Genomic DNA, 25,911 nt, shown 5'->3' with positions numbered 1-25,911 from the left:
TGCACACATAACTGAGAGTGCGCCCTATAGTCCGGTGCGCCTTATGTATGTGTTAAATACAGTAATTGCACACATAACTGAGAGTGCGCCTTTTAGTACGGTGCGCCTTATGGTCGTGAAAATACGGTAGATTAGCTCTCGAACTGAGCTTCAAGGAATAGGTTTCCGTGGTCCAGCAGCTGCATCCAAGCCATAAATCACCAAGGTCAATCCAAAGCATTAGATGCAGTGATGTACTGGACTCCTGAGCAGTGGGGACGCTTTCTCTAAAGTGATAAAAAGTGCTTCTCAAGCTGAAATCTGACGAACGAGCAATGGTTTGGTGGTTACTAGGTTAAGGTACTTCACTGCTTTGTACTCGGTGTAAAGCTTGGTGGAGGAGGGATTATGGTGTGGGTTTATTTTTAGGAGCCGGGCTTGACCCCTGAAAGGAACCAAGACATTTTGGACAATGCCACCCAGCTTTGTGGGGACACTTTGGAGCTAGTCCCTTCCTGTCCCTTTAAGCTAGTTCCATACAGAGATGGATGGCTGAGTCTGGAGTGAATTAACCTGATAAAATGAGAATTTTTGCAAGACACTGAAAAGAAGTTGAGGTAGAACCAGCCTAATATTGTTCTAATCCCCCTCACAGTTCCTGGTTTAGGAGGGCTGTTCCTTGAAGCTGTGGGTGTGAACTCACATGGAGGACCAGGGTGCTTCTGGTAACACGGTCAATGGGCTTGTAAAGCAGAGCTGTGGGGGAAAGAAGAGGGAGAGAGTGAGTCAGTGCAGTAGGTCCCAGTCCCAGAGTTAAAACAAAAATAAATACACCTACGCAGATGACGATACTCTGTAGCGGTAACAAGGGAAACTAACAAAAGATGATTCTCAGCTCAACTTCGAGTCTGAATCTTTCTCTAATGACGCTGCTGATCCTATTTTCCGTCTGAAGGTTAAAAGATCTATTTCATTGATCGGTTCTTCCTAGATTTGTGCTCTGATTTGGTTATAGAACAGCTATCTTTAGCTAATCTGAACACACACCATCAATGCATCTATAGAAAGTGCTCTGACACATCTCATCACTGCACTTGGCTGGTTTCCCTAGGGTCTGCTTTGCTGCTAAGGCGGTGAAACAGCAGCAGGTGACATACGTGACGGCTGGAGGTAAAATATGCCCACAGATCCAGTAAAAAGAAATGTTGAGGGAGTAGAATCAGACTCGCATAGAGGAAAATGATGAACTGGTGGGTGGTATGGTACCAACAAGGCCCTAAGGCGTGAAGAACAAGCTAACTTTGATGTACAATGCATTGTTATTCATTTCCAATGTCTAAACTCTACTTTTCCACAAGAAACACATATCCGGTTTATCCATTATTGAGTTTTCCCCATTAAAATAAACTTTATTTCAATCTGATACTTAGTAGTGTCCTTAGCAGCACAGCAGAAACATTCACTACTGTTTTAAGCCGTTTTCCTTACTACTCTGAGGCACAGAAGGCTGAAAGCGAAACAACTACATGCCCTGTCAGCTACAGCCTTATTCTGATCAGACGCTGGAAGAAAACTGTGCAGATGCTCTTTGAAGTCCCCCCACCCTGTGATCATTAATGCAGCTCCTGTCAGCGGTCATGGCTCAGTGAACCGACACAGCCACCTTCAAGGGTTTACTGCACACTGTATAAACTGCAGGGTAGAGAAGATCTCTCTGTGATTCACAGCAAAAACATGCGCTGCAGCAGGAATCCAATGACCTTAGCCCCCTTGATGGGTTAGGGTTAGAGTGTAAAACAGGAAATAGGTTTGTTCTGTGGGATGTTTGTCTGCTGGCTGAGGTTGGAAACAGGAGCCATGGTTATCTGAACTAAATGCTAAAATCAACAGATTAATTTACAAGTAGGTCTGCACCTACCAAGAAAAAAAATGGCCAATCATAAAACATATACATATATGTGTATATGTTTTATTATTGGCAATTTTTTCTTTATTCTAAATGTTTGTTTATTTAGAATGTTAATTTACTAAAAATATCTTTGTATTTCTATATATATATATATATATATATATATATATATATAGGGCTGCAAATAATGATAATTTTGCTAAATAAGTAATATGTTGATTATTTTTTGGATTAATTGATTAATAATTGGATAGCAAACGTTTCCTTGAAAAAGATTTCTTACATAATTAAACCAGGTGAAACTAAACCTTTTACAATTGAGGAGTTCTGGATAGAGCAGGTTGACATTTCTCTTATCTTAAATGCAACATTTTTATATATTGTTTTACAATTTTAGTATAATTACTTCTTTAAGTGAGTTGCTCTGTCAGCTAAAGGCATGTTTTAGAGTCTATATACACCAGTTAATTATTAATTGATCACTAAATTCGTTGACATTTCCATAATCAATTAATCATGATTATTCTGATTGTTTCAGCTCTGATACAAACACGTGTATTTTTATATGTAATAGAAGCAATTAAAATATTAAAGGACATTTTCTTTAGATTTATTTTTTTATAGTTTATATTTGTTGAGTTTTTCCTTAATGAATGCTGTAAGTAGATTATTCTCTTATCAAATACATTTCTTTTATATGCTACTTCTCTAGGTAATAATTCGATTCCCAAATATGTGGACATTTATTTCAATGATTGTTTAACCACAATAAATAAAATGAATAGTTTTAGCCTTAATTATATGTTTAATTTTTCTCTTGTTAGGCCTTTAACCTGTATTTAAAAATTAAACAAAATAAAAATTGTTGCAGAGATGATCTGATTAAACATGCACTGACTAAAGCTTTCGAACTACAGCTTTAACTGTTTAACTGACAGGATTTCAGCACGCTTTAGTGGCTCTTTTTAACATTGTAACATATACTTTCCAGTCCTTCTAATATGTGAGGATATTAATTAATTTTAACATAAAGCACATAAATTACCATTTTAACTAAACATAAACCAGCTTAGATTCAATGTTATTTTCACTGATGACACATTTCATTTCTTGGAACTTTTAGAAACTTTTTCCACCTCTCTTTGATGCACATCATTGTATTTACATATTAGAAACATCAGGATTAATAATAACAAATCTGCTTTAAATTCCTACAGCAATCTATAATAATAATAAAAGAATGAGATAAAAGAGTGAGAGGACTGCAGCCAATATGCTGACTGTCTCCCTGCTCCCAGCTGAGTGATTTTATAGGAACCTATCTGCACGTCTCATGCAGCTTATTGGAAATCGATGCAGTGACACAGAGGTTATTCTGAGAGGTCTTGTCTCCAAGGTCGCCTTGACAACTTGATTAACATGCAAACTGTTGATCTTTATTTGTGATGGACCCCTCAGCCTGATCCTGAAAATCACCTCCTACACAGTTTCAGGTCACAACTGCAACAGAGGAGCTGTCAGATTTCACTCTGCAGACTGTGAGAAGTTTCTTTACTACAAAGAGCAGGTTAGATCCAATCCTGAGCTTAAGTTAACGCTGAATGCAAACAAAAGGATTCCCAAATAAAAAAAAAAAGGGTGCGGTTGAAACATTAGAAAACTGGCCAACAGAGGAGCGAGCATCCCGGATATCTGCAGAACGGTATACGCCTTAATGATAAAGACTATGGATGTGTGCTGCACATAAAAAACATTCCCAGGGATATGAGAAATATTAAAATTAGAAGGAAGAAAATGAGGAAATCAAAAGATTCTGAATCTAGAGCTTCGTCTAAATTTTTCTGAAAAGCAGCCAGTGAAGGTTGAAGATGATTATCAGTGGTGCTTTTAGTTTCACTGACCTCATCTGCTGAGAAACTAAAGCAGCTGGGTACAGATTGCATCTGCATGAGCTGGTATCAATAAATGCAAAGCTCTTTAAAATAGAACTAAAGAGTACAAAACTGAGCTGATCGGCTGTGATAGGTACTGTTTACTAATGACAGCCTCAGTCGTCTTCACAAACTGATTCCACAGATTTCTTCTGAAATCTGTGCTGTGTTCTTAGATCTCAAACCTTCTAGAGCAGAACCTTTTCTGTTGGACAAATTGGATAACAGATACCAAAATAAAAAATTAAAAAATAACATGCAAATCAAAGATCTTCCTGATATCATTGTACCAGATGCTGCAGTAGATGTAAGCCCTTTTTTCAGAGAAATACTAGCTTCTAACCAAAAAGCAAAGAAAACCAGAACACATGACCACAACAGGCTCTTCATCCTGTAACCAACTAGATCCAATGAGTTTAAATTATTTTACAGCAAAGTTTAAACTAAAAATTTAAACCCAAAAAACAAGTATTTAAAACCCTAAAATTTCCCATTACTGCCTTTATTCAAATAAATAAATCTAAGGTCACACTTTCATTGCTTTGCTCTCACAGATGCCACATTTCCAAAAAAGGATCAAACAGATCAGTTATCATTTAAACCAGCAGCAGGAAAAACTTGAAAAATGTGGGTGTGTTAAGAGTCCCTCTGATATATGAATGGCAAACAAGGGACTGAAGCTCGAAATTAAAAACAGATTCCTCTGGATGCTGATATACCCTGCTGGGGGGGAAACATTCTCTCTACCAAAAGCACAGAAACTGCATAGCAATGTCCTTTAGACAATAGATGAAATAATCACACACCCAGGTTCCCTCGGCTGGATAAATGTATAGAAATCTAACCCCTGGCCTAACCCTCCATTAAGTCTGCAAGTAGAGGCAGAAGACCCCTACCTAGCAGATTTACCACATGCACATTCACTCAAATACACATGCACTATAATGTAATAAACGTTTCTGAAGTCTTATTTAAAAACAGAAAGAAAGCGTTACCAATAACTGCAAACCATGAGATAAATTCCAGTAAACCTCCAAAAATAGATGGTTAATCATCTGCTCAGCTCCTACTTCACCAATTAACTACAGAATCCCAGAGATACAAGACAAAAGATAAGAAAAATAAAAGTCCTCTTTGTCCAACAGCAGCTCATTTCATGCATTTATTTACCGTATGTGCAGTTACAACAGAGTCTGAGCACCAGCAGAACCTCCATATCCCTCTTCTCCTCTCCTGCCTCTACTCTCCAGCTCACCGCCTCTCTTCTCAGGCAGCCGGAGAGCGAGAGAGTGAGTGTGTATGAGAGGAAGAGAGAGAGAGAGCAGGTTCACACATCCTACAGTTTGAGTCCTGATGCCCACCGCTGCATACGCAAGCAGGAGGGATTCTTTTCCCAGCACAGACGGAGACTATCTGAAACACAGAGGCAGATGTGTGCTGGAACTCACCCTCCATAGAGCTTGTTGTGGTGCAGTCTTTGGATTCTTTGGGGCCTTTCACTTTAACAGTCTGAATGGAAACAAAGAGAGAAAATCTGATTTAAAAAAACATGCAGTCAAAGACATGTACTGAGAAGGGCTGACCAAAAACCCATCAGGCAGGATTGTAGGCATAAAAAAACTCCAAGTAAAGCTATTTGAAGTTAAAGGATCAGCTAGTAATTATATTCGACTTAGACTCAACAACTGTCCAGGGATCAGAATCTGTTTATTTAAGAGGTTCTGAGATTTCTGAAATATAAGCCAATTACCAATATTTCAAAAAGCCTGAGTTTGAGGGATACCGATAACTTTTTGCCTAACTCTCTATCTATCTAATATCTATCTATCTAATATCTATCTATCTATCTATCTATCTATCTATCTAATATCTATCTATCTATCTAATATCTATCTAATATCCATCCATCTATCTATCTATCTATCTATCTATCTATCTATCTATCTATCTATCTAATATCCATCCATCCATCCATCCATCCATCCATCCATCCATCCATCCATCCATCCATCCATCTATAATAAATAAATGTTAAAGTAAACAAAGAAATTACTAAATAAGCTAAAACTTTATTTCTAAATATGTTTTGTGTTTTATTTATTAAATAAACATTTATTTGGTGGAATATTTAATAATCTTTTTCATTTAAACTACTATTTTAATGTAAATAAAACAAGCTACCATTACTCTGAAACCTTTTCCTTCAAGTAAACATAAGCTGGCTGAGATTTGCCTCACAGCCAACAAATCATTGGTAATTAACAGCTAAACGGTTAGCTCTAACTGACAGTTAAACCACAGGTCAGGGATACATTCCATTACTTGTTTTTCAAAGGTTTAACTATTAACTGATGATGTTTAGTATGGTGTCACTGTTTTATAGGCTAGTTCTCTTTGTGCTGAAGCTTTCTCAAAATGACAGCTGGAGAAAGGCACCAGTACCTCACTGTAGCTCTGCATCGATCAGAGTATAACAAGGGATGGGTAAATGTTTCTGTCCATGTTATACAGATAAACCCAGCGTATCTGTATTTTTAGCACGGTATTGATTGCAGGAGCCTCAGGACATTCAACATGGTCAGGTTTTAGAGTAGCATCAGCAGCACAGAGAAAAAGATCAGTAAACTTGGACAGATACATGTCTGATATGCTTCACCAATTCAAATAAATAAACTTTTAAGTTATGTAATAATTTTAATACTTATGAATTAGTCAATCAAGCTTTTCACATTTTATGTTTTTGTTCTTATTGTACTTGAATCGTATAGAGAAGTATTTATTATGGGGGTCCTGGTCTGATCCAGAGTGTGGATTCTGGTTGCTGAGGAATCATTTTTTTCCCACTGATGATGGGGTACTGTTGCTAATTTCATCAGCTGTATCACAAAAAGGTTATGCAGGTTCTTTTTTAACAGTTCAATTTCATAGATCACAGACTATTTTAATGTGAAAATAAAATATTAAACCACAATCCTTATGCAAATCCCCGGTCACACCAGTTTAACTTCGACTTTTCAAATCTACGATGCGATTTTTTTCATTGTCACACTGACTGTAATTTGAATAGAGAGGCTCCTGCTTTGCATAGAGTAGCAGATCCTGATCTGTGCATTTTATTTTATTTTTTTTGCTTTGGTCTCTGTGCCCGACAAATTGAAACAATGTCCCACATTTGACTGGGGGCGATTATAAAAAAATCTTTTTAATCAAATGAAAAAAGTAAAAAACAGCCAGCGCTGCTAAAGTAAAGCCAAAGTTCATGACCAGCCTGTACAACATGCTCTTAAGCCAGAAAAGATAGAGTATGGCTGTTACAAATATAAGGGGTATTAAATCTAAAGGCTGTGGGACAGTTTATATAGGTATTGGTGAGGCAGTGAGAGGTTTTTCTCTGAGAGCTTTCTGTGAAGTTTGTTCAATATTTTTTTTTAAAGGGAGAGTGATAAGCTGCCATTTTCTGTTCTGTCCCTCATTGTTTTTTTAGGCTCAAAGAGGATCTATATTTTTATCTGATTTATATCTTTTTAAAGTCCTATAATGTATAAGGTTTACTGAAATCTTTTATTTATTGCTTATGTCCGAGTCCCTTCAGCCTGCACCCTGTATGATTCCAATCAGGGCATAGCTGACTGTTTTTCCTTGCAACTGACAGATTTTATTTTGCAATTCCCAGATGTGTTTTACTTTACAATGGCGTCTCTCTTCCTGTCAGACCCCTGAATTGCTGCTGAATTGCTGCGTAGTTTGGGGTCTATCTTGGGTGGAGTTACCCAATCTCCCTTGTAGAAAATCATGTTCACAGTCAGTAAGTGCTAAGCGCCATTACGTGTTACAACACGATTTTCCGTCGCATTGAACGCTAACTCATGTTCGGTGTGTTCAGGGCTTAAGAATGACAGAGGCATGGTGCTGTCTTATGCTATGATCAGACTGCACGCTGCAGATGCGGCAGAAGCAGCTACTTTGCATGCAAAGTCAATGGTTGAAGCGCATCTTGGCGCAGCAAAAGGTTCAGCAGCGTGTTTTTAAGCAGCAGGAGTAGCTGAAGCAGTGGTAAAGAACTTCTAAACATCTGTCACACGAGACGCAGTGCAAAAAGCAGCAGATGCTGGAGCTGGATTTTTTGCTGCTCGACGTGCCACATCAACTAATCAGAGAAGGTGATCTGGGAGCTAGCAGGGAAACAGACAGGGAAACAGATCATAGGGATCTGGCAGGGAAACAGATCATAGGGATCTGCTGATGCAGATCCCTATGATCACTCCTCTGAAAGAGTTTATTAACCTCTAAATTAACTTAAAACAATGAAACCTGCTGGCAAAATATGTTCAACTTTATTATTCTGGTGCCTGGAGTTTGGATTGCGTACATGAAAAACGCTTACACCACCTTCCAGCTGACGCGAACAGTAGCGGAAAACCCAGACGAGGCGACCGGGCCGAAGGCTACTGTTGAACGGGATTCTAAGTCACATTGCAACGCCAATGTTCCGGGAGTCTGAGCATTATATTTGAGGCAGGATTATAATCTTGATAAACTGACTGCACAGATGAAGTTTTCAGGTGGACTTTCGGAATCTCTGCTATTGAACACAGAAGCATCAGACGCATCTGGACACACTTCAATGGTCATCCGACCCTAATGTGGAGCAGCATCAAAAATGAATCAGCAGAAGCTTTTTTGCTGCTTCCATTGCTTGCGGTCTGGACGTAGCATTATTCATTAAAATAAGCCAAGCCACTCTCTAGAATTCATCCGCCATTGTTAGAGGCAAAGAAAGGATAGGGTAGCTCCTCCCAACGCGTGTCAGCCAAACTTTTTGACCGCGCAGGTAGAGCAGCAAATATGCTTCAACTGCGCTTCAGAACTAAACTTGTACAAGCATCAAAAGTGAAGAAGTTCTTGCTGCTTCTGCTGCGTGCGGTCTGAACGTAGCATAAGACTGGGTGTTTGGAGATACGGCTTAACCAATTACTTGTATAAGCTTTTCAGGGTAAAGAGCCAAGTAAAAAGACTTTTCTGTAACTCTAGCAGAAACTTTAGTGACCATGACACAAGATGAACTTGTTTTAACTGCACTTAAGGTAGAGCTCAGAAGTATAAATGAAAGGGTTAAAGCCTGAATTATCAATAAGTCAAATCTAAATTAAATTATCTACCAAAAACAGGCTCTAGATAAACTATCAGCAGGAGGAAGACAGGAGTTAGCTGAAGGCTGCAGCTGTAGGAGTCCTTCATGTATCAACACGTGGGCTTAGTTTAAAAGGCTGACTATATGACCTTCACTCTGCTTAACTTCTGTTCCTCATAATAAAACCCACATTTCCCCATAAACACAGCTGCTCTCTGAATCAAAAAAATTTCTTTCAGATTTATTTGCTTCCCTTCTTTGTTGTCCACATTTATTAATGCAGGAGGATTTACGGCAGCCGAGAGAAACTAACAAGTTTACGGTCTAATTTATGCTGGAGGAAAAGCAGTCTTTAAAACAAACTTCAGGACACCAGCCGATGGATTGCTGCTCATTTGCAGCTTTGTGTTTGACTCCTGATCGTCCTACCAGGAAGGAAAAACTGACCTCACATATCTTCTGGAACTGGATGTTGGCTTGGCTAGACTTCTCCACCGTCTCCAGAGCGTTCTTATAGTTGTCCACAAAGGCCTTGTAAACTCCCAGCTGGCTAGCCTAAAACATGAGAGACAAAAACAAAGGCAGAGGAGTATTAAGAAACCTGCTGAGACAGAAACAGACTATTATTCTAATCACAGGTGGAAATAAGCATTCATCTTCACTGAAAGAGCAACCATCTTTCTCCTCCCCTTCCATCCATTAACAGACCCACTCTGCTGCCCTGTGAGTGAATAGTAGCACAGGCTACACATGTACTCTGCAACAGCTGGGCTTGAATGCAGAAGGTAAGGAGTTGACTGGATCCTTTTAGAGCAATGACAGTGGATTAAGCTGAACAGATTGAACCAGCAACCATTTGTTCCTGAAGTCCATGTCTAAACGTCTCCATTTCTCTTCACCTCTCATGTTGCAGTTTTCAGGATTTCTACAGATACAGAGCCTTAGGATTTTTTTCTCCCTTTGATGTTTTCATTTCACTATGTAACCACAGCCTTCAAAGGATTTCACTGGGTTTTATATGTCAGAAACTGACAAAATGAAAATAAAAAAATGGCGAAGGAAAGGGATAAAATAAGAACTGAAAATGACACCAAGAAGGTAAAGAATAATAAACCAGATTCATGGAATAATCGAAAGCTGTCCTGTTATGAGTTTTATTAGGCAAAGATGGAAAAACTGGTCAGAGTTTAAGACAAGAAACCCAGAGGTGAAAGGAGCGAAACACAACACAAATCTGGATGAATAAATAAAAGACCTAAGATTGGGTTGTGGTTCTCAGCCACAGCTGAAATGACCTGGTTTAAGACTTTAACACTAGTCCAGTCATCCAGTCTGCCTGAACTAGAGTTAAACAGCAGAGTAAAACTGTCCATTTTGGATATTCAAACTTAGAAGAGATAAAACACAAAAACCTGTAATTGTGACAGCAACAAAAACAGAGTTCTGCAAAGCTTAGTCCCTGCAGGGAACTAACTAAACACACACCAACTAGAAAACATAGACCAGCTTACGTTTTCCTTGTAATTACTTCACTCTTTTCTATCAGAAAACTTTGGTCCTTCTTAGTAAAAAACAGAAATGATGTCCATAAAAAAGGAATTCTGTCCACATGACTTCTCACTATTAACTAGACAGATTTGCACAACATTGGAAGGAGAACAGAAACCACCATGTGTGATCACTGCATTCCCAAATATAGACAGAGTGAGAAGGCCAAGCTCGTGTTAAAGTCACCATTCTCTCTGTGCCACATGTTGACGGAGCACACAGTGATAAAAAACGTCCAGGATGGAAGGAAACAGGCAGCGCTAGAAAGAAAACAACAACACTTCTTCACACAACAGGTCAAACTTTGGTTGGAGAGGGAATCTGAGGGCTGGAGCTATGCCGGACCATGATTTCCTCTTCAACATTGTGCTAGATTTTATTTTTACTTTCTTTTTTTTTGAAAAATCATGTTAGACCTTGCAGGATGAAGCACATATGAACCAATGACACTTTGATTGGTCTGACTTCTAGTTCAGACTTATTTGATTGGTGCAAATCTGTTTCTAGGCACGAGAGATCTGCATATATACAGTTAATAAGTCAGTAAGGTGTATTTACAAATCTCTTTAATAATGATAGAATAAAGATCAAATCTAACAACCCTTTGGTTGAAAAAAAACCAAACATTTGAATAGATGCTGCTTTGATAGTACAGGCAAACCAGAGTGCTTCTCTATCATTATCACACAAACACTAGCTAAACTCAGGGATCAATTGATGGTGAATTTAAAAAAGTTAAAACTTAGCTGTGAAATTATCCCATCTCCTTTTGAATGCCGACTAGGTTATTTTATTTCTTGGCTAAAACATAAATCATTAACAGTAGAAACTTTTCACTGTGGAATGCTTAACATTTTAGGGCACAGAGTGTGTGCGATATTCTAATTTATTTAGGAGATCCTATTTTCCTCTTCGTATAAATTCTACTGTTGCTTAATAGAAATTTTGACAGAATTTGTAGATTTCCATTGATGCAGAACCTTAAAATAAAAACAAAGAAACGAAATCTCTGGGCTGGTCATGATCTGATTTTATAAAACCCTGTTAAAAAAAACGCAATTTTTATTTTATGCAGTTGGGAAGTTTGTTGTTGTTTACGTTCTTAAAGTGAAACTGACTAAAACGGTTAGCTGCAGATTAGACCTTTTTTTTTCCTGCTTAAAATCCCTGTTTGTTGTATCTGAAAAAAAAACAAACAAAAAACAATTGGATGCAGCCGTCACATCCTTCATGTTACACTAAGAGCTTCATTGCATTAAGGCCTGTGCATTTGAGAAAACTCATCATTTAAACTACTAGGCAGAAAAACAAAAAAAAAAAAGAGTACATTGAACATATCCAACAAAGTAACTGATAAAAACTGGGAGCTAAAGCGGTCTTTTCTCCCTTCTTTGCGTTTTCTCCTTGAAATCTTGCTCCGGTGGACACCGTGTTGCTGACGAGGAGCAGCAGGGTGTATAGCAGCTAATTAAGCTTCCATCTGTACTCTCACATTGCCGCCCTGACTAAATGTTTTACTGTCGCACAGCATGTTCATCTACGCACATTTAAACAGCACAGATGGGAGCTGATGACTACAGTAATGGCTGAATGTTGCTAGTGTGACTGTGATCCCAACGGAGGAGAGTCATTAAAGGGAAACTCTGAAAGTTTCTAGTTATTGTACCACCTGGTCTGATGTTAAACATCAGCTCATTTTTAATAAACACTGCGTTTAGTCACACATATTTTGGGTTGGTCTGCCTGGGATATTATTTAATGAGTTAAATACATTTTTTTTTTTCTTTAACAGATATGGACAGGGCATGGGGTTTTTGGTATATTTGTCATTTGGTTGTAAAAAGCCCAAGTTCCTCTTTCATGGGAAAAGCACTCCCACATTGAGAAGGCTTATAAACATGTAGCCTTTAATTTGAGAACATGTCTCTACTGGGGGAAAATGTCACATAAATTAACGTTATCAATGCAGTCTAAACATTTTATAAGATTATATTGAAGGATTCTCTTAGTTCAGACTCTCTTGAACAGGGTTGTCTAAACTTTTTGCCATGGTGTCAAAAACGTGGTTTAAAGGACAGTATATTAATATTTTTTTTTTATCTGCTTAATATTTATATAAACACACAATATTTTAAAGAAACACTCAAATTAGTCAAATTTCTTTAGAAGAGTGATCTATAAGTCATAGATTTACAAGTCACTCTTGTTTTATTCAGCCCAAACTCCAAATTCGGATAGATTTGTTTAATTTGTTATTGATATAACATTTTTAGTAGCTTTTAGATTTTAAGGAAGTATCTTATCAGTAATATTACACTAAATTTATTTTTAATGCTGCATTTACACCCAACACTGTTTCAGCAACCAGAGCAATTAATCTACATGTAACCATTTAGGGGAGCGTTCAGGAGCGCACTGAAGCGACTGATGTGCGTTTATAGAGATGTGAGGGGCACCTTTAATTACCATTGTTACATCATTTAGTTTAATCTGACCAAATCCCAGTTGAATTTGACCAACCCTGATTTATAACAATTTGTGATGGTAGGACAGAAAGACTTCGGGCCCGTTTTCACTTTGAGGGTTTGTTAGATAACTGGCGTATAAATGGGATCCAGTGATATTTCCCCTCATCAGCCCCAAGATGTTACTTTTTTCAGCAGTTCTCCAACAGCAACTTAAAACATTTCTTTTCACCTCCCTTACAGAATCAGGTTCAGCAGGGGGGGGCAATAGCTAACAGACAGGGGTCTCTTCATAATGGATTACCTGCTACAGGTTGATAGTAACCAGCTAAAAAAAGTAAAGCAAAAATTAAATAATGTTTCAGTTATAAGTACCATTAACAAAGCCTTGATTAATACTTAACATTATTAATGCATTATTAACAAGGAGCTGCTGCAATGAAGCACTGATCCTTTAAAGTATTTTAATGTGGCTTAAAACCAATAATTGTGGTTGCACTTCATACATACAGTGTAACCATTATTGTGAGGGATTGCTGTTGAGTCAATTAGTTGATGCAATCAACTGGTTTTCCATAAGATATAAAACTTTGAACCAATCTGACTGTACGATCTGGTTGAATTGTCTCTGTAAAGCACCTTGAGATAATGTGTTGTGAATTGGCGCTTTATTCACAGCTTTAACAAACTGAATTGAATTATTGACGTCTCCTGAATTTAAAGTGAAATGTTAAAAACTACGGTGGTTTGGTCTGCAGTAACTGTCCTATTTCTTTAATTGTGTCATTCAAAATTGCAACGCATCGTTCTAGTCAGGTGTCTTCACGCTCTGAATTTTTATATTTTTTCACATCGCAGCTGCAAACTTTAAAAGGTTTAAGGGAGATTTAGGTCTTACACCGGGCTGCAAAGTGGGGCAGTGGGTAGCACAACAAGGTTCGGGGTTCGATTTGCGGCTCGGATTCTTTCTGCATGGAGTTTGCATGTTCTCCCTGTGCATGCTTGGGTTCTCTCCGGGTACTCTTACGGTAATTGGCTTTAAATTCTCCTTAGATGTGAGTGTGTGTGTGAATGGTTGTTTGTCCTGTTTGTCTCTGTGTTGCCCTGTGATGGCCTGGCCAGCTGTCCAGGGTGGAACCTGCCTCTCACCCATTATCAGCTGGAGATAGGCACCAGCAGCCCAGGCGACCCCAGTAGGGAGAAGCGTGTTGGAAAATGGATGGATAGGTAGACCAAAAAAAAAAACAACAACAACAACATTTACAGTATGAAGTTGAAATGTGATGAGAATTGTTCCAAGTCTTGTGAGGAATATCCATCTTTTTCCATTCAAGCATGACAAAATAAACACTGTTGATGTGGTATCGACTACATACGGGGTGATTTTCCAGCTGGAAGGTTAATTTCTGCCCCAGTCAAGACTTCAGCTCCATCCTTCTTTCCAAAGCCTCTGACCAGCTTCCCTGCTACAGCTTACTAAAAGCTTCCCCACAGCATGATACCACCACCACCTGCGGTGGTGGTGGTATCATGATGTGTTCAGAGTGAAGCACAATGCTACTTTTTCGCCACGTGTTGCATGTAGTTTTAAAAATAACATCCGACGTTCATCCACATCTACATAGTTTGTCCTGAATGGTAAATAACAATTCCTCCGGCTTTCTTAAAACAAGCTCCTGCCCATACTCAGCCGGTTTGTGTTATGACCCAACTAATGGCTATTTTACTTTATTAATTTATTTAATCCTTTATGTAGACAGGAAAAATCTCTGAAGACTTAGTGTCTCATGTTTTAGAAAACAATACACGGTATAAAAAAAAAACAAAAATTTGAAAATAAATATATTACAAAAATCATTAAAAATGGGTGCAAGTGCATATAAATGTTGTTTTTTTTTCTAAACATCTCAAAAAGGTAAATAAGGTGGTAACTGATTGGAATGGATTTGTAAATGAATGTGTACCAGTGTGGGAGTCTGCATGGCTGATGAAAGTGATAAAAACCAGTTGTTTCTCGGCATTGTATTAGAAACAAGATTTATTTAGAAAAAAATATAATAATTAAAATAAATAGCTTAAGCTTTTAAGCAGGTTTTCAATGTGGGGCTTAAATGTTCTAGCCTGACGTAGTCCTACTCAAATCTATTCAGAATATGAGTCTGATACTGCTCCATAGAGCTGTGATTATGGGGCGTGTTTCGAACGAACCAGGAAAAAAAATGCCTCTGCATTCAATTGGATAGACCTACAACCAATAAGAGCAACGGAGTGCGTGACGTATGTTAAGCGAGGCATAGTTGTTGTTAACAAAACTCAAAGCGTGCAGTTGCACGCCTATAATAAGAAGATGAGCCTTGATCGCGTTTCTCTGTTCCTCTTTGAAAATTAATTTGCTGTCGATATCTTCTAGAACAGACCTAATAGCAGAATCTACACACCTCAACTCTCCAGCGGCAGCCATTATTGTTGTCACCCAAGCGCGCTTTGGTGACGTGGTTGATTACGTTACTGTTGATCATCTGTCCATCATCGTATAAAGCCCGCCCTGACAATTTGATTGGCCCGCCAGATATTGTGCGAGCATACTTGCGCTACTATTGAGCAATGCCAGACCGAACTTACCGACCTTAAACGTTGTGGGCGGGACTAAGTTCGGAATGGCACCCAGGCTATAAATGTTACACTTTTATTTAAAATAATGCCAAGATATTTATAAGATGATACAAAATCAACTGGCGATCCCTGTACTGTGGTGATCGAAGGGAGAGTTGAAGGCACCTTATTTTTGTAAGAAAATAACATTAGTTCAGTATTACTTTTATTTAGCATTAATTTCAAGTAGAATTAAGTTAAATTCAGTAAACAGATCACCCCCACTGAGGTGTGAATCTCTTAAACTCCTCTAGAAAAACCATAGATCATGATGGTGTTATCTCCTCATTTCATAGCATTACACACAGGCTGACTGCTTTTAACCAATAAGGTGACTTCTGAGGTTATCCTTCAACCCAGAAGGTTCTTAGAAAGCTCCGCTCACCCTCAGTCATTTCACTGTAAAGCTTAGAGTGACAAGAAGGAAATCTCAGTTAAGGGATTACTGTTGCTTAGTTAGTATGATCTGGGATCATTAATAAGTGTTTCTAACCCGGCAGCCAACAGAAACAGCAAAATATCAGAAGCAAGCTGAGCCACAATCAGGTTACCGCTTCAGTCAGTCTAAAATAGATGCTGCACTCTTAACTGAGCTGAACTGCTTCCTCTGCTCTTATCACAACAACAATGCAGCCATGATGGCATAGCGGCACAGGATCTCTCATGATGGAAGAGACGTCTGGATAAATTCATACCCAGATAGCAGCGATGTGTTCAACCTTCAGGAAACTGGTCTAAGTCAAAATATGCAAACAGAACAACAAATCAAAACGGTTTTTATTTACCTTCCATGTTTGCTCTCAGTAGGAGAGACTGTGTATGAACTAAAAGTCTAATAACACGGTTCCAGTTTTCCTGAAAATGTCATCTGAACTCAACCATTTCCAATGATTAGACCTCTAAAGTCTACATGAGCATTTAGTTTTATACCTTTTGTAGGATAACATTAGCTTTAACCCATTGAAAGTGTTTTCTTATGTTTAACCCAAACTTTAGCTACTTCAAAGCACAAATTCAGTGAGCAGACAACCAAACTGCCCTGAACCAACACATAGCTAAACATCCTGCTTAGCTTTAAAAAAAAGTGTTAAGACTAAAAGCTGCAGTGTTTCTTCAAATGTCAGGAAAACACACAAACAGGCACAGCCACTCAGTGAATCACTTCTCTAAATTTGGTTGGCAAACAGTGAGAAGCCTGACAACTGTGGATGACATCAAGGAAAAAAACTGAAAAGGCAGCGTGACTCTTGAGGCGACGTCAGACCCACCAGCTTCTGAAACAGATGCCCCACGGTGACCTTCTCGTCCCAGTGCTGGATGCTGGGTAGCAGGGCGTCGTAGAACTCCTTGTGGATCTCGAAGATGTCCTGGATTTTGTAGAAGATGGTCTCTATCTGCTGCATGGTCAGGACGGGCTGGGAGGTGGTGGCTGCAGCCTTTAGGGGCCGCATTGGCTGCAGAGGAAGGAGGAAATCGTATCAATGGAGACCATCAGCGAGCAGGCGCTGTGTAAAGTGTGTAAAACGTGTAATGGAAAAAACAGCAAATATTTCCCATCTGACATCTAATTTCTGCTTTGTATCTGGCCGTTATTCTGCATCAATGTGTCTAAGCGAGCAATTTTCACACCAACCCAATTAATGACAACGTGCAGAGTGGTTCTGGTGGGTGGGAATGAGGGTCTGGATTAGATGAAAGAGCTCACTTGGGCTGATGATGAGTCAGAGTCTTGCTGATTGCAGGGGTTTTGGGGAGGATTCATTAAACAGAACGGATTATTTTTTAAACAACCTTGATGATGGCTGCAGGCTCACTGTGTGATCCAGTTTATAAGATACTAAAGTCTGCTCTTCACAAGAACAATCAAAGCTTGTTAAAATGAGGTTAAGCTGCTCATTTTCACACATTTAAGAACAGATATGTGAAATTATCAAAGTTTCAGGCATCAACAAAGCAGCTGGGTGAAGTTATAGGAAATCAGTGACTGATAAGTGAAAAATAAGAAGCTATAGAAGGGATTTTATTTTAATACACCTCAGTTTATAGCTTAATTATAGAACAAACGAGAACATGACTCTCAACCTGTAGAGGGAAAGCTAAACAGCTTATCTGGGTGTTTTTTATTTTGGAAAAAATCTCAGAGTTTAATGAGGAAAAAGTAAGAAATTTACTGGTAACTTAACCAAAATGATTCTAATTCATCACTTGGGATGAAGGCAACATTCTTAAACAATCATTCCTCTTCATTTACAGCATCTTAAGTTTTCAAACCTAGAAATACAATCCAGAACTACTTCTGGAACTCTGACGGGTCCGTTTCTATCACAGCTCAGTGATAATCAACCAATCAGAATCCGGCTGATTCAAAATAAACATTGAAACTATTTTAAATAAACCCATGATCTGATTTATTCCCCCCACAAGTCCCAAACTGGTGTTATATGAATACATAATATTTCACAGTGATTTAAATAAATAAACCAATTACATTCAGGTCATGTGTTTTTAAAAAAACAACAACAAAAGAACAAAAATAAAACATCTGACGGTGGTTTTATGGTGTAAATCGTTGAACTTTACAGCCTAAATAAAACACATGGTCACAGTGGAACCAATCTATTCAATAAAACCAAACACTAGATGTTGTCCCAAACAGAAACTACTTCTGCCAGTGGTCTGTCGCTGTGGTTTTTAAGAAGAAAACTTGCTGAATATGTCCTTTTAAAGAACAAGAATAAAACACATGGATGAAAATGTGTTGTGGGAACACAGAGACGTAGCAAAGAAAGGAGAGCAGAAACAGACAGGGAGTTGTGCAACGTCCCGCCGTGTTGTCATCATGGCCTGAAATAGCAGGAAGTTGGTCAGGACAGACCTCTGCCAACATTACTGAAAGCCCAAGAAAAAAAAACTCCTGCTTTTATTGCTGTACCGCTTCTATCCTGATTATTATCTGTTGTGTTTCTAAACAGTAGAGCAGTCTTTATCTTAAATTCAACGTGTGTAAGACAACAGGTTGATCAAAGTGCAGCATGCAGCTTTAAAAAGACAGGAAGTGACATATTGCGCGGCTTGAGTCTGGGGAGACGCGTCAGGAAGCTGCAGTGACAGTGGTCATGACTCTGTTTGAGTCATTCTTTCTTTGTATGGGGATGTGCTGATGGTTCTTACCAGCAGGAGGGCTTCCAGTTGGTTGATGTAGATCTCTTCACTGGCCAGGAATCCAGACAGGACCAGTTTCTTCATCTCCAGCCCCTTTTCAACATCGCCCTGAGAAAACAGCAGACAACATAAGAAGGTGCACAATGCATGCAGCAAACAGCTCATTTCCTAGATGATCCCAGAGCAGCAACATCAGGATAACATAAGGATGAAGCTCATTAACAGCTTGGAACAACTACAGAAATCAAGATACATAAATGGGATGAAATTCAGAACCTTTAAGGGATGAAACCGAAAGAAAAACAAAGTTATAATACTCAATCGGCCTCTCCTCAGCTACAGGATTTTAATCCAGATGGTCACGGGAGAAAAAATAAGTTTAGGTCTGGTTAAATATGCCAGTGTTGATTTGGCCCAAATGTTTTATTTTCGTTATTATCCTGTAGAATGGCCTAGTTGTGAAAAGAATGTCCTAAAAAGGCTGGTTTAAATGCCACGTCAAGAAGATTTTTAGAACTTCAGAGACCCCACCAATTAAAAAGTATTTCCCCACCCATTTCCAGGTAACACTCCCAGTTTACATTTATGATGGTAGGACACAAACCTCCAAAAATGCCCATCTCTGTCTGCCGCTAGGCTCTAACATGATAGGATTGGATCCAAAGAGCTGACACTATCCTTTAAAACAGCGGTCCCCAACCTTTTTTGCACCACGGACCGCTATATGTCAGACAATATTTTCACGGACTGGCCGGGGGGGTGGGGGAAATACGATCAAGTAAAATGATACTACTGGCATAAAATCAAATACAAACAGCATAAAAATAAAACAACAAGCCAGTCCAATCTAGGCCTAATCGTAGACAATGACACACAAATTGTGCTCCTGATGTCCAGTCTGCTCCGTAGCTTTGTTTTGGTCGCTCTAACAGCAGAAAATCCTGCTTCACAAAGATAGGATGTTATAGATAGGATGAGTCTTGAACTAAATTACCTGTGTCAAGAGGCACAGATGCACCGACTGAGGCAATTAAGAGAGAATACCGCAATTTTTTATATTTTTCAAAATAAAACATCACTCAGACTCTAATCGTCGATAAATTATATATANTATATATATATATATATATATATATATACACACATATATATATGTATACTTTTTTCTGTGCGGCCCGGTACCAAATGACCTTGTTCAAATAATGGAGCCCCTTAATGAGGGATTTAACATGACCAGGTGACTATAGCAGCTAAAAAACCAGCAGGCCTTAAAATCAAGCATTCTAAGTGCATTTATAGCCTAAACAATCATCTTTATAATGTTTTTTTTAAAGCTGTTTATTAAAGTCTGATTGAAGTTGTTGACAGGCAATAAAGTTTTTTTTGAGTTTTTAGTTTGTGCATTAGCCTCACTTTTTCCTCTTTTTCAAGCCAACTCCTCTTTAGGGCCACAATATAAAAATATTTCCGATTATGACTTTTCCTTTCCTCTTATTATCCATTCATTACTCCGTCAGTGTTGTCTTTTACTTCCAGGTATATTCAGTTCAAAACCTCTCACGGTTTGGAAACTTTTTTCCACTAGAGCCCATATCTAAATCTTTATGCATCCCTTTCCAGGGTTCTCAGGACGCTAAGGGAGAACGCATGTTTTAGTAATCTGTTCTCATATGTACCTTTATAGATCCACACAGTGAGCAGAGAGGATAATTAATTATTAACACAGTCAGATTCTTAGAATGATATCAGCGCAGCAGTTCTGCCAGATAAGACGAGGAATAAGGCCCGACCCAGGCTCGACGTGTCAGATCCAGCTCAGCTACTGACGGTGAAGTTATCTCTGAGGAGAAAGGGCGTGGCCAACGATGAGCGACGGAAAGATCAACATGGGGACGACTACACAAAGAAGAATGATTTAGGAGTCTTTTCTAAGGACGCAGCTAATCGAAGCTGGCCTAACAGTCCTAAAGCTTTGAGGAGGATTTATCATAGAACTAACAGACATCTCTGTGAAGAAATACAGAAAATAATCAAACCTGGAGGTGATATTATTGGATGTTGATCCTTGACACATGGGGTAAGATACTAGGTTTGTATCATGGCTGATATTCTTGGACATAAGACCTCACTACGTCATTGTTTTAAAACTGGGCATGACTTTTTGTTGAAAAGGTCGTCCCCCCACAGCATGATGCTGCCACCACCCACTGACTTTTACATTGCACCTCTGTAGTGAAAGTATTTATGCATGCTACACTGCATATTTTGTCACTCATTCGGTTTATTTTTAACTCAGAATTTGAATTAAGAAGACGAAATGGAGGTGGAAAGAAGGAAGTACATTATTTTCATCTTTTGTTTTTAGCATGCATTCTAACTTGTACAAATTCTAATGAAATTCATTATTTTTATTCTACCACACCAGCAGCCACTGCTCTGTGTTGGTTTGCTGCATTAAATTAGAGTGCAACACGCCGAGGTTTGTTGTTGTGATTTCATGTGAACAATTTTAACAGGGTGTGAATACTTTGCAAGATCCTTCAGCTTTGCAATGAAACCTAACCACTGGCTAAACTGGTGCTCAGTTCGCCATGTCAGTGTTAGAAAATGTCTCAGAAAGTTTTTTGGGGGGGAAGAGGAAAAAAAAAAAATGAAGAGGAAAAAGAAAATGTACAAAGAGCTACTGTGTAGCAAGGCCAGGATGAGAAATCCAGAAAGCAGTGAAGTATTTTTTCCCTCCTCACAGAAGGATTTTCTGCACTTTCCTTTTGAGTCCCCTGCACTCATTGGTTGAGATGACAGAGCTGATATTGTGAGTGACGGCGGGCAGTTCGTCTGCAGAACGGAGTTTGCATGCAGAGGCAGAAGTTAGTCCGGGCAACAGAAATCAGAGGTGTTTACAGAGCAGCAGAGTGAGGAGACATGTGCTCTAGAGAAGCTGCTTCATCTCTCTCTCACACACACACACACACACACAACCGCACACACTCCAGATGGCTCACAAGCACATAAAGCCACATATTGACGCCGCATCATAAGAGGACTCCAATTACAGCCTTCAGCTTTCAAGGTTGCTTTGGTTTTTTTTCTCCTGCGTCCTGCTGTCCGGCGCCTGCCTCACCTTGAACTGCTTATGTACCGGAGTGATGGGATCCAGCTCCCCATCTCCGTATTCAAACACCTCCTCTTCCTCTTCCAGCACCTTGTCCAAGTAGCCCAGCGCCTCCTCCTCTTCCTCCTCCATAGTATCTTCTTCTCCTGTCCAGCCTTTAAAAACCTCCTCTCTCCTGTCCCTGCTTCCAGTTCCCCCCTTCAGCGCCTGTTTGGCCACATCAGGATTTTCCCTTCGGAGCAGGTCGTCTGGACGCCTACAGAGAGAGAAAGGGAGCGGGCCCCGCCTACGCAACCCCACCCCCCTTCCTCTGCTGGGCTTCCTGGTGTTTGTGTATGTTCAGCGTGTGTTTTGTGTGTGTGTGTGGCATGCAGTTCCACTTTGGTCGATATAGTCTGCCCTTCCCTCTCTGCTAGTGCCCCTCCCCTCACAACAAACACTAGCCAGCCACTTCCTTGATGGCGGCTGAGGCCGGCTCTTTCAGGGCGATGGTCAGACACTCCGCTGTACTCTCTTTGCTTCAGCCTTCCGCTCTGATTAGTCAAAAGCCACTTCCGCCTCAAAAACACAGGTTCTTCCTTTCTCACACCAGAACACACCATAGTTCTCCTCCTCTGGTCATTGTCTCCTCATTGATCTGCTCAAGGCTGCAGATGTTGGCCTTTAAACAACTGCTTCTAATTACGGGTCAGGTGGTGTAGTTCTGCAGTATTTCAGGCTTTAAAGACGCCATCTAGTGATGTCTTTAAAGCCTAACAAATGGTCATAGAGAAGAAAAACGTGGCAGGGTGAGAGGGCATTATTTTCCACAGCACTGGTCCTAAAATCAAACCACAAATGCTTATTTTTTGTGTTTATTTGGCTTCATGACATCACAGGAGGCGCAGGAAGGGAGGCGCTGGGAAAAATGTGGCGGATGATCAACATCTGACTGATTCTTATCAGAATTTGCATCCATTCGATTTCAGACTTATGCTGAACCCAGAGTCGGACCCTAGTGAAGGCTAAAGCCATTTTATGGATAATGAAGCCATAGCAAACATCAGTAAAGGTGAAGATCGTCTTCAGAACATTAACTGCCATTCATATTTATTTATATTCCAGATTGAATTTTCCCTCCAGTTTGATTTTGCGCCAAGTGTTGTGCAAAATGTTTCCTTTTTAATCCACTTTTTTTAAAACTAGGCCTGCTTCTAACCATTGTTTTGCCAATTGATTAATCTGTGTTTATTAAATGAATAAAAGAATTACTACAGAATTTAAACCAGCTGAAGTTAAAACTATACCCGTACCATTTTAAATGTAAATGTTTATAAATCATTTTTCAAATTTTGGCATAATTAGTGCTCTAAGAAGGTTACTGTTTCAGCTAATGCCATGTCTTAGAGCCTGTTTACTTTAACAATTAATCAAGTACTCAATTAGTTGATGATTATTTCTATAATTATTTAATCAACATGAAATGTTTTAGCTCTATTTAAAACAATGACATGTATCCAGGAAAAGGAATGATAAATAAATCTGTTATCCTTCTTAGTTTAGATTATGGTGATTCTGCTTTCTGTGTTTTAATTACTGAGGACTAGAGGATAATCTGGACTATAAGGTGCTACAGAGGTGTCACCCTCTGACAGCAGAAGCATTTTCCTTTCCGCTTCACCCACACAGAACATTAAGCTCAAGGTTTACTTGGTCTGAGTGCCGTCACTGTTTATGCTCAGTGAAAAAGGGAGATATAACAAACGTCAGCCTAAGCTTATAGAGCAAGCATTGAACGAGGTAAGAGTTGGATAATTTAAAGCTTATGTTCTCAATTTCATAGTCAGCAACATTTTAAGGCATTAATGAGCGTGGTTGTGGTTGGGGGTTAAAGAGGAGCAAACAGAAGACAAAATGACAGCAGACTTGAAGAAGGACAAAGGGAAAACAGTAAAACTCACTATTGTGTCAGGGGGGTATAAATATGTGCATATTCGACTCATATTTATTCATATAAACCACACTGAATCCATGTTATAGCTTGGAGCTGTCAGGTTTGAAGAAGACGTCTGCAAACTCAGCACAAATACAGGCCAAATTATCAAGAGTGCAAGGAGGAGAAAGTCAGGAAGCCCACAGGCAATCGCATTACCATCTCTGGATGTACTGCTGTGTAGGAGACGCTGACGGTTATAGTGTGAAATATAGGGGAAATATTTATTTAAAAAGTGCTAAATATTAAAATTATCCATATGACAAACTAACTTTTGTTAGGGATCCAACACAAATAATGTGAATTTATGCTTTTATTTCCAAGTCAAGCCCAAAATATACCCAGGTCTCTACAAAGACGGTAAAAAACAAACAAAAAAGATCTATCATGTAGTAGAGTACAGCAATAAAAACAGAGAAATTATTTTAGGGTGTTTTGCTTTTTAAAAATCTGAAACCAGAGAAAAAAGTTCAAAGACATTTTTTTTATATTTCTAAAGAGAAAAAAAAGGAATGGGTCACTAAATCAAAAGCTTCTGGAAACCAAAAACCCATGTGGTCTGAGTTTGAGGACAATTCTACAGTAAAAGATCAAACCATAACAGCTTGTTCTTACTGCTACTTACCACTAGATGGAGACATACTTCTGTTTCAGTTAAGCATACAGATGCTTAGAATAACTCACTGCCATTGGTATACATCTGAATAAAAACCTTAATAATTCATGAATTACCTCTATTATTAACTGATCCTGGATCAGAACCAGATTGACATTATATCACAGTGATTACAGAGTAATGTGCTTTATATATAGAATTAAAAAACTGAATCAAGAGGCCAGAGCAGAGAGCAGGTAGGAAGGAATGCAAGACAACTAAAGCTCAGCTCCTCATTCATGTCGATACTGTCGGGTCTGTTTGCAGCTTCGTTTAGAGGATTTTTTGAAATGTCACTGGGGAATGGGGTTTCAGAGCACCCAATCAAATTTCTGTACGGGTCACATACTGGCCATGCAATCCCATCAATATAGCCACAGGCATGATAGGATCCCCCTAACCTCTGAACAACAATGTGAGGGAAAGAGTAACTCTATGACAAAAACATCAGGCAATTACTAACTGGATCAAATTGTAGTGAAAACATTAAGCATCTGTGTAAACTAAATTACCTAACTAACATGCTGGGACTTATCAGCAAGCCAAGCAATGGCCGCATTGCTAAATGAGGAAATATCAGATTTTATTATTATTCTTTTTACCTTTAGTATATTTAAGCTCCAAAACTCAGATGGAAGAATCCTTTATATATGGACCAACAAGCAAAAAGCTACACTAGATTAAGAAACAATGCTGTGAAACATGGTGGCAGCAGCATCATGGTGCGGGGATTTTTATTTTTAGGATGTAGGGGGTCGCAGATCAGAGATTAGGAGAAAAAGGTTTGTCTTTAACAAAAGTCCCAATTAACTAATCCACTGCAGTTGCTTTACACAGGGTTTATACAGGAATGAGTAACTCTAATGTAATGCTTTAAGGAACATATATATATATATATAAATATAAAGACATGGTAAAATCCTTCGTCATCTTTACGATGTCCTGGATTCCTTGTTTTCCAGCCACTTTTGTTGAAATGTGCATTTTCCCATTCTCTAGCTTTATCTATGCCTAAAGCTTCTTTCTCGAACGTACGGCTTTGCGGTCAACCAGAAGCAGTTCCGCACAAAGATGCAGAACCAGTTATATCTGATATAATATATCAGACAAAAATGTTTCTACAAACCTTTTCTCTTTTTTTTTAATAAAGCATTTTAAATGTCACGATAATAACATTTAATTAATTTTAATGCCAATTAATGTCTTATTTTAAACAATTATAATTTAATTACTTAATTATTTTTAATGACCTGTGGAAACCCTGTTTATAGCTTAGAAAAAAATGAATTTAAATGGCTTATATACTGTATTAACATCTAAACATTCCTGAAACCGACAAACGGTTGATCAGTGCCACATTCACTCAGTTAACACAGGCAACAAATTGTAATGTAA

The 25,911-nt window shown here is 38.8% G+C and overlaps 1 protein-coding gene across 6 annotated transcripts in view; it reads right to left on the bottom strand.

Annotated features, from left to right (window-relative positions):
• abr (active BCR-related) overlaps positions 1–25,911 on the bottom strand; it is a 151,969-nt gene that overhangs the window by 58,627 nt on the left and 67,431 nt on the right. For 5 of the 6 annotated variants that reach the window (XM_015385871.1, XM_015385872.1, XM_015385874.1 and 2 more), the window contains exons 3-7: positions 18,787–18,885; positions 16,884–17,069; positions 9,398–9,505; positions 5,268–5,328; positions 683–735 (exon numbers count right to left, since the gene is read on the bottom strand). In XM_015385871.1, the coding sequence (XP_015241357.1) occupies positions 683–735; positions 5,268–5,328; positions 9,398–9,505; positions 16,884–17,069; positions 18,787–18,885 (507 nt within the window). Of the gene's footprint in view, positions 1–682; positions 736–5,267; positions 5,329–9,397; positions 9,506–16,883; positions 17,070–18,786; positions 18,886–21,898; positions 22,148–25,911 lie in introns of those variants that run through there. The other variant, XM_015385876.1, reaches the window with a different exon arrangement.

This window comes from Cyprinodon variegatus, unplaced genomic scaffold, assembly GCF_000732505.1.
Source record: "Cyprinodon variegatus isolate N-32 unplaced genomic scaffold, C_variegatus-1.0 Scaffold350, whole genome shotgun sequence".
NCBI classification, from domain to species: Eukaryota; Metazoa; Chordata; class Actinopteri; order Cyprinodontiformes; family Cyprinodontidae; genus Cyprinodon; species Cyprinodon variegatus.
Note: the sequence above shows the minus strand (reverse complement) of the source record. Positions and strands in the feature narration are given on the sequence as shown.